At 36.4% G+C, this 8,644-nt stretch overlaps 1 protein-coding gene across 1 annotated transcript in view; it reads left to right on the forward strand.

The window, feature by feature from the left end:
• Window positions 1-8,093, forward strand: part of LOC129264142 (U3 small nucleolar RNA-associated protein 25 homolog) — a 26,483-nt gene extending 18,390 nt beyond the window's left edge. The window contains exons 16-19 of the mRNA XM_064102891.1: window positions 544-615; window positions 1,141-1,265; window positions 2,690-2,788; window positions 4,154-8,093. Of these exons, the coding sequence (XP_063958961.1) occupies window positions 544-615; window positions 1,141-1,265; window positions 2,690-2,788; window positions 4,154-4,400 (543 nt within the window). The 3' untranslated portion in view covers window positions 4,401-8,093. The remainder of the gene's footprint in view (window positions 1-543; window positions 616-1,140; window positions 1,266-2,689; window positions 2,789-4,153) is intronic.
• The last annotated feature ends 551 nt before the right edge of the window (window positions 8,094-8,644 follow it).

The following is an 8,644-nucleotide window of genomic DNA, read 5'->3' on the forward strand; positions in this document are numbered from 1 at the left end:
TTGTTTCTAGAGGCTCAAGGGGACCGCAACGCGACTGCCTGAGGGCATGATCTGGCCGCAAAATTATTTTTCCACCGCAGTTCTGGAACAAAGTATAAATACTCATGACTAGATCTAGAACTACGTCAGATCTTTAGAAAGAGCTAAGGTTAGGTGAGATCTACATCTAAATCTGCTCAAACGTTAGTCATACTAGCGTCCCCAAAGGTAAACGTAGGCTTATTTCTAACGTTAGCCGAATTCACCTTATTTTGCGAGTAACTTCAATAAGGCTTGAATTGATCCATCTGTCAAACATGTCATGATAAGTTCCCTTTAGATTCTTTCCAGTAATGTTCTTATTCTTGAACAATACTGGGGATAGAACAAGCCGGAGTCACGTAAATGCGCTAGTTGTCTAAAATTTTTGATTAAATCACGCTGACATTTATGGTAGCCGCAATCATTACAGAAAGCAACATTTTGCACGCAGTCAAATGGGGATCTCAGCCAAATTTAATTATGAAGTAGTTGAATGTTATATATTGGTTCTTCATTTTCCAGGTTTTCCACAAGGTAGAATGCGACAGCTTCGCTTCATCACATGAGAAGAGATTTCAATTCTTCATCTCAAAGGTATGTACATCGAGTCTGAGTGTATGTATAAACAGAATGCTATAAGTTTGAATGTGTCTTAAATCGATCACGTCCCAGATCTACCTTGGAAGAAGAATATGATATTTACATTCAACTCTCTCTGCCTACTCATTGGGTTTAGTACGGCTCCATCTACCACACCCGGGACCACACCTCGCGCAAATCGTACTCTTAACATGTAGTGTTGACTGTTGGGGCAAAAAGTATATCCTTTATAAAACATTTTACTCTTTTTTTATACCCTCGCAAATTTGACCCTTAACACATAGGCCTGGCTTTCTAAGCGAAATAGATGCCCTTTTTTCATTATTTCAGTGTTTTTGACAACCTTATTACGTTACCTACGTAAAGGCCCTATCTTGAAAAAGACATCCTTTTTACGTGTTTTTTTGGTCGCGCATGGTATCCATTCATCAATGCAAGTGCCCCCCCCCCCTCCGGGTTGAGAATCAGCTCTTAATTTTGAAATCTAACTAGATTCAGGAAATATTCTTTATTTTGCAGATCCTTCCCCAATATCGAGAATCTCTGATGTCAGGGACCATGATCTACATTCCCTCTTACTTTGACTTTGTTCGTGTTAGAAACTACTTCCGCAAACAGGAGATCAACTTTGCACAAATTTGCGAGTGAGTACACTGAGCTTGACTGTTGAAATCCTAAAGCCCTAGGCTGGTGAAGGAGATTAATCTTTGTTTTGCAGAGGGATAACGGGATATTAAAGCAGTAGATTTGGCATTAGTTTTATTTTACAGAAGGTTACTTTATATGTATTATTATGTCTCTGCCTACCGTAGATGGTTGCTAAAGGCATGTTTTCTGGTTGTCTGTCCGTTTGTCCCATTTTGTTGCGCATTGTAGTACAATAAAATACAGAAGAAAAAAAAATGAGTGGGTAACATTATTGGATCCCTCATTTGTACACTGACCAAGATGTACGCATAACTGTTTTGTGAATTGAAGAGAAACTTTTGAATTCAATATCTTTCTTATTTTGGAGGCTTTGATGAAATTGTCAGCATTTAACTTGTTTGATTTTCTCTTTTTATTAAAACCAACTTTTAAGCATATATTGTAAAATGTAAATTATACTTATTTTACGCCTTTTTGTCTCACCTGCATAGCAGAGTGAGACTATAGGCGCCGCTTTTCCGACGGCGGCGGCGGCGTCAACACCAAATCTTAACCAAAGGTTAAGTTTTTGAAATGACAGCATAACTTAGAAAGTATATGGACCTATTTTATGAAACTTGGCCATAAGGTTAATCAAGTATTACTGAACATCCTGCCTGAGTTTCATGTCACATGACCAAGGTCAAAGGTCATTTAGGGTCAATGAACTTTGGCCGAATTGGGGGTATCTGTTGAATTACCATCATAACTTTGAAAGTTTATGGATCTGATTCATGAAACTTGGACATTATAGTAATTAAGTATCACTGAACATCCTGTGCAAGTTTCAGGTCACATGATTAAGGTCAAAGGTCATTTAGGGTCAATGAACTTTGGCCGAATTGGGGGTATCTGTTGAATTACCATCATAACTTTGAAAGTTTATGGATCTGATTCATAAAACTTGGACATAAGAGTAATCAAGTATCACTGAACATCCTGTGCACATTTCAGGTCACATGACAAAGGTCAAAGGTCAATGAACTTTGGCCATAATGGGGGTATCTGTTGAATTACCATCATAACTTTGAAAGTTTATGGATCTGACTCATGAAACTTGGACATAAGAGTAATCAAGTATCACTGAACATCCTGTGCGAGTTTTAGGTCACATGTTCAAGGTCAAAGGTCATGTAAGGTCAATGAACTTTGGCCATGTTGGGGGTATTTGTTGAATTACCATCATATCTCTGTAAGTGTATTGGTCTAGTTCATAAAACGTGGACATAAGAGTAACCAAGTATCACTGAACATCTTGTGCGAGTTACAGTAGTTTTCAAAGTCAGCACTGCTGCTATATTGAATTGTGTGATGCAGGTGAGACCGCCAGAGGCATTCCACTTGTTGTGTTATAACTTTTATATCATATCTTTAAACTCAGATACACCAGTCAGTCTAACATCTCCAGGGCGAGACATTATATGAGGGAAGGAACACGTCATACTCTAATCATAACTGAGAGGCTTCATTTCTTCAGAAGGTATATATCAACTGTGTGGGAAAGGAGTAAATGTTCTCTGGAGGATGTTCAATATTGATTTTCAAATTTAAGCAGCAACATGAATTATGATTGAAAACACATTACAAACCGCGGATATAATCAGAAACAAAGGATATGTTTAATGTCCTTCATTCCCTGTCGTAAAAGTAAACATCTTTCAGATGGTGATTCAGAAGAAATTTTATCGCCCTAAAAGATGCGTTTGAAAACACGATCAGCTCAGATTTTACGACCTTTAGCATCGCGAATACAACTAAATGCAATATTGTGGAGCGTTGTGCCCAGTGGATTACGGTAGTCTTCTGACTTTGAAACAGAGGGTCGTGGGTTCGATCCCAGCCATGGCGTAATATCCTTCAGCAAGAAACTTATCCACATTGTGCTGCACTCAACCCAGGTGAGGTGAATGGGTACCCGGGAGGGTTATTTCCTTGAATGCACTGAGGGCTGAAAGGCAGCTCGAGCTAAAGCCGGGGTAATAATGATAATAACATCAGAATAGAATATTTCTAGATTGATGGCGCTTTATAAATGCCTATTATTATTAATATTGAACACGATTGAGTTTTGAAATGTCTTTAAATTTTCTCTCGCAGTGGAAGCCTACACAAACATGTGCCAGAATTAACCTTTTTTGTGACTGGTCAAACTGTCCAGTAAGCTGTGCTAACAAGAGTGGGATCGACGTATAATCAGCTTTATATTTTCGACACTGAATCGTGCACCCTTGATCGTGTTTGTGTTTTGTAATTGCGTTTTCAATCATGATTCATGTTGCTGTTTAAATTTGAAAATAGACATTGAACACAACCTTAGTCACTATCTTGGGAAATGTTTTGGTATAAAAGATAAATGACAGTAGCAGTAAACAATGATTTTATTAGAAAGTCTGTTAAATCAATGTTAAGTGTCACCATATCATCTTAGATCTCGATCTAGTGGTTACATAAACTGAAATTTGTGAAATCATTGAATCTAAGCTGAAAAACGATCCCATTGAAGATCACCTAGACAGAAATGTACATGTAGGACAGTGTATTTATTGATTGGTAAAAGACCCAACCAACAGGTAAAACCAGGGAAATAATCACATTATCATTTTAAGCAGGGCCCGCTTGGAGAATAGTTTTTGGAACTGAAGTGGCTACCCTGGTAAAATATGAAGTCATTTTTGTTCTTAATTAATGAATTATTATTATTTTAGATAGTATTTAGCACAAGAAAGGATAAAAATGCATAAATTCATAACTTAAGAGCAGCTTTATGAAACACCCATTCATTGACCGTAGAATGAATTCTCCTGGAGTCCACAGAATAATTACTCTCTCTATTTACCCTTAACAGGTTCAAGCTCCGCGGGATACACCACATCATATTCTACCAGCTTCCCACCTACCCCCACTACTACAGCGAGCTGTGCAACATGCTGGAGACGCCAACAACAGAGGGCGCTATGAAGGAGCACACCTGCAGCGTACTGTACTCCAAGTACGACGCCCTTCGGTTGGGTCCTGTGGTAGGACTGAAGCGAAATACTCAGATGATGAACTCCGAGAAGAACGTCCACATGTTTGTCTCTGAAGATGTCTGATTGTTTTATAGGGATAGACCAGAGAACAGAAGGTGCAATATAAGGAAATACCTGCTATGCTCTGCTCTGATTATATATGTTGGTCTTTGGATGGAGCCAAGCTGGTGGTTGGTATCAAAGGCAACACCGAATTTGGAGAAGAGTGTCCACATCTTAGTGTCAAGAGATGCTAGTGGTTGGAATCAAAGGCAGAACTGAACTTGGAGGACAGTGTCTACATCTTAGTGTCAAGAGATGCTAGTGATTGGCATCAAAGGCAGCACTTTACTTGGAGAAGAGTATCCGCATCTTTGTGTCAAGAGATGCCACTGGTTGGCATCAAAGGCAACACTGAAATTGGAGAAGAGTGTCTGTGTCAGAGGGTCAACAGATGCCAGTGGTTGGAATCAAAGGCAACACTGGACTTGAAGAAGAGTATCCGTATCTTAGTGTCAAGAGATACCACTGGTTAGTGTCAAAGGCAACACTGAACGTGGAGGACAGTGGCTGCATCTTAGTGTCAAGAGAATGCCAGTGGTTGGTATCGAATTCAACTCAACTAGGAGTTGAATGTTCTCATCTCTTTTTGAGAATATGCAAGTTTAACCCCTAAGCATGATTCATATTATGAGCTGTGAGAAGAATGTCCATATCCTAGTGTCTGATAAGGTACCTTACTGAGAGAGAAGATATCTGATTATCTTGGGTGTCTTCTGGGGAGCGTTTCATGAAAGGACTTGTCGGACATTTTATCCGACAAGTACTGTTTTATCCGACAGCTACTATGGTAACAGTGACTCTCATCCAATCATTATCAAGGAAAGTTGTCAGATCTGACAACTTGTCGGACGAAAATGTTGATGAAACGCCCCCCAGATCCTGGTTTTGTTTGGGGGTGGTCAGGTGCCACGTAATTGCTGTAATATATCAGGTAAATAATGTTTTTTTCAGATTCAGGTATTTTCTCATTGTCTCACCTGCATAGCAGAAGTGAGAGCAGTGCCGGTTTTCATGATGAGGGCAGCATCATTAATTTACTTCAAATTCAGTTAATATTTTCTCCTGATGGTGCACACTGGACACTCCCATTAAGGTTTGTGCACAGTGCGGCACATATCGAAAAAAAATCTTCTTTGCACTGCATGTCCAATAACACTTGTAGTTCTGCGTGTTTCTTATATCAAGTTGGCTTCCCACAAGAAAGGACTTAGTGGTTATTTTTATGATTGTATTTTTTTATTATTCCCTTTTTTGATTTGATGATATTTTGAGTGATACTTGAAATTTAGAATCAACCTTTACATCATTGGATAGCCTACAATGTGCTCTTTCAATATTTGAAATAAAAAAAAATCGTGAAAATTACCCCAAGTCCCTTTCTTGCGGGAGCCAGCAATAATGTTTCCTCCTTATTTAAAAAAAATATCAAATCCAATTATTTTTTTGTATTCCTTGAATCTTGTATGAAGATAATTGTGTCAAGTTCATGCTGCCACTTTGAGAATTCATAATTTTGTATGAATATGTTATCAAATTTCAGGATTTAAATTCAATTATTTCCATTGCCAGGATGCTTTTCTAAATGACCCACTTTTCTATTACTGCATAAATTTGTAAAATTGAAAGGAATATAAAAAAGTTTCAAGCCCAATGAAAGAGGCTTTTGGTCCAATCAGCAGGACCATGGCAATAGTTATCTTAGATTAATTCAATAATTTATATTCAAAGAGTAAATTAAAGTGAGAGCGGAGAGAGTGTATGATATTTTAATATCACAAAATCAACACTGCTGCTATACTTGAATTGTGTAATGCAAGTGAGACTGCCCGGGATGAATCACTTGCTTTTCAGGAAATGCTCATGAAATTTAGCACACACATTTTTTGGCAATGAAAGAATAAAATTTCATGGTTATATTTTGTTGTTGCCGAGAATATTTTGTTGATCTTAGTGATTGCACACTGAATAAAGACTAGTCTTCCTCATGTTTCAAATAAGTTTATCATAATAGAAAATAATAATTGACGATATTTATGGAGCTTATTTATTGTTAAATATTTCATTTTAAAGATCTCGATTGTTGCAAATGAAAATGTGCTGGTAATCTATTATACATTTGATATTTTCCTTTTGAACATTGTAAGAATAATGTAATATGGTTTGCCAAAGATTAAACCATGTAATCAAACATGGTTGCTATGTACACTAATTATCCTAGGAAGAAAAGTGAACGACACATGCTGCATGATATGAGTACAGTTTAATGTGTTTTATATTTATAACATTTTCAATATATTGAAATGCATGAAAAATACAATTTTGTGAGCTTGAAGATAAGCAAAGTAACTAAATGGACATCACGTTACCCATGGTAAAAAATAGTTGGGGGTTCACACCTAGATGTTTTATTATTTTCTTTCGAAATGGGTATTTTACTTCAATTTTGGTACTCTGATTTTAAAATATTTCTGTGACAGCGAACATTTCCAGATTGCCTTGACAGTGGTAGTTGAAGTTCCATCTTTTTCATCAGTTTTAAAACTGATTAAATTATCAGTTACTCTGATTATATGCTTATTTTTAGTACTGTAATATAAATTCAGTATAATGAATTTTGATGGAAAGATATATGGCATTTCATAAAACATGCATTCTATTTTCTCACAATACTTATTGCAATATACCAAAGTAAATGGTGTCAAAAGGAGAAAACCAATTTTGTATATTTTTTTTTGTGAGAAAACAATGAAGTCAGTGACAATGAAATGATTAAATCACAATAAAGTACACCTTATTGGTATTTGAATGATACATCAATTGGGTTTTATGACTGCTGGGTCCCGTCTTACAAAGAGTTGTGATTCATCCGATCAACCTTAATTCATCCGATCAACCTTAATTATATAGAAATCCATCAATATCATAATTGTTCCCACTAGAAATTTGCACAATGTCCTTTTGTAAACGAAGAGGGGCATACTGAATCGCCAAGAAAACAACGGGCCCCAAGTTGCCCCAAGTTGCGATTGATTGCAACTTTTTCTGCGATTGATTACAACTCTTTCTGCAATTGATTGCAACTCTTTCAGGGGCCCGTTGCAGAAATAGTTGCAATCAATCGCAACTCTAAAATCATGCGCAACTTGATTTTCAACCAATCAACAGCGCGCATTTGGGACTTGTGATTGATTTTTGGACTTGCGTTTAAACGCAACTCTTTCTGCAACGGACCCCAGGGTCACCATTGTTGTATAGATATGTTTTTTTTTTATAGCACATGTTTCCCTTCCATTGCCCATTGAACAGACCAACTCTGAATCTGTCCAAATGCATCGGATATCATTTCTTTACTATCAAAATTAATTCAGGGAATCATTATTTCTATGTTTTTGATTGAAATTTCTTGGGGTTTATTGTAAAAAGTTATATAAAGATTGAAATTCCTAAAACATTAATGAACAAATGTGATTTAATGACTTTACGTATTTCATGTTTTTAATGTTTGTTGCTTGTAATGTGCTTAGTGTGCAAGTGAACCAACTACAGTTTTGAGAACAATAATGTTAAGTGATGTATTGCCCTCAAAACTAATGTCGTTATTGTTAACTATCACCAACTTTTTTTTTTTTCATTAAGATATTAGAAATTTAATTTCCCTTTTTTTAATTGCACCCTGTTCAATAATAAATGAAGTATTGCAATATGTTAATTTAAGTCTGTTATGCTGCATACAGTTTTTGTTTGTCCTGTGAAGTATTTAGCATTTTCTGTAACTATTTTTGGTTTCCTGATTTCATAACAAGTTTGGAAAATTATTTTCACTTTTATGAGCGAGAGAATGGAGGAGAGGGGAATGAGAAAGAGAAAGGAAAAAGAAAGAATTAAATTTAAGAAAAAGAAAGAATTAAATTTAAGAAAATGGAGGAGATGAAGGAGAAGAACAATGAGAGAAGATGAAGTGGTGAATGAATATGAGGAAGAAGAATAAGATGAGAAAAAAACTATGTATAGCTAGTGGAAGAGAAGAGTTTAGTTTTTAAACAAGCAGGATAAGGAGAAGATAAAAGGAAAGGATGAAAGAGGACAGAAAAGTGTAGGGGTGTAAGTTAGAAACGTGGATGGCAATATTCAAAGGGGGGGCAGTTCCAGAGGCTATATATTATGTTTACCAAAAAGGAAAAAAAGAACCTTCAAATCAAAGTTGTTATCCATTGTTTACTCCATCATGCAGTCACTTCACTCCATAAATTTTCTAAAATGTATGA

Source organism: Lytechinus pictus, chromosome 7 (assembly GCF_037042905.1).
Source record: "Lytechinus pictus isolate F3 Inbred chromosome 7, Lp3.0, whole genome shotgun sequence".
NCBI classification, from domain to species: domain Eukaryota; kingdom Metazoa; phylum Echinodermata; class Echinoidea; order Temnopleuroida; family Toxopneustidae; genus Lytechinus; species Lytechinus pictus.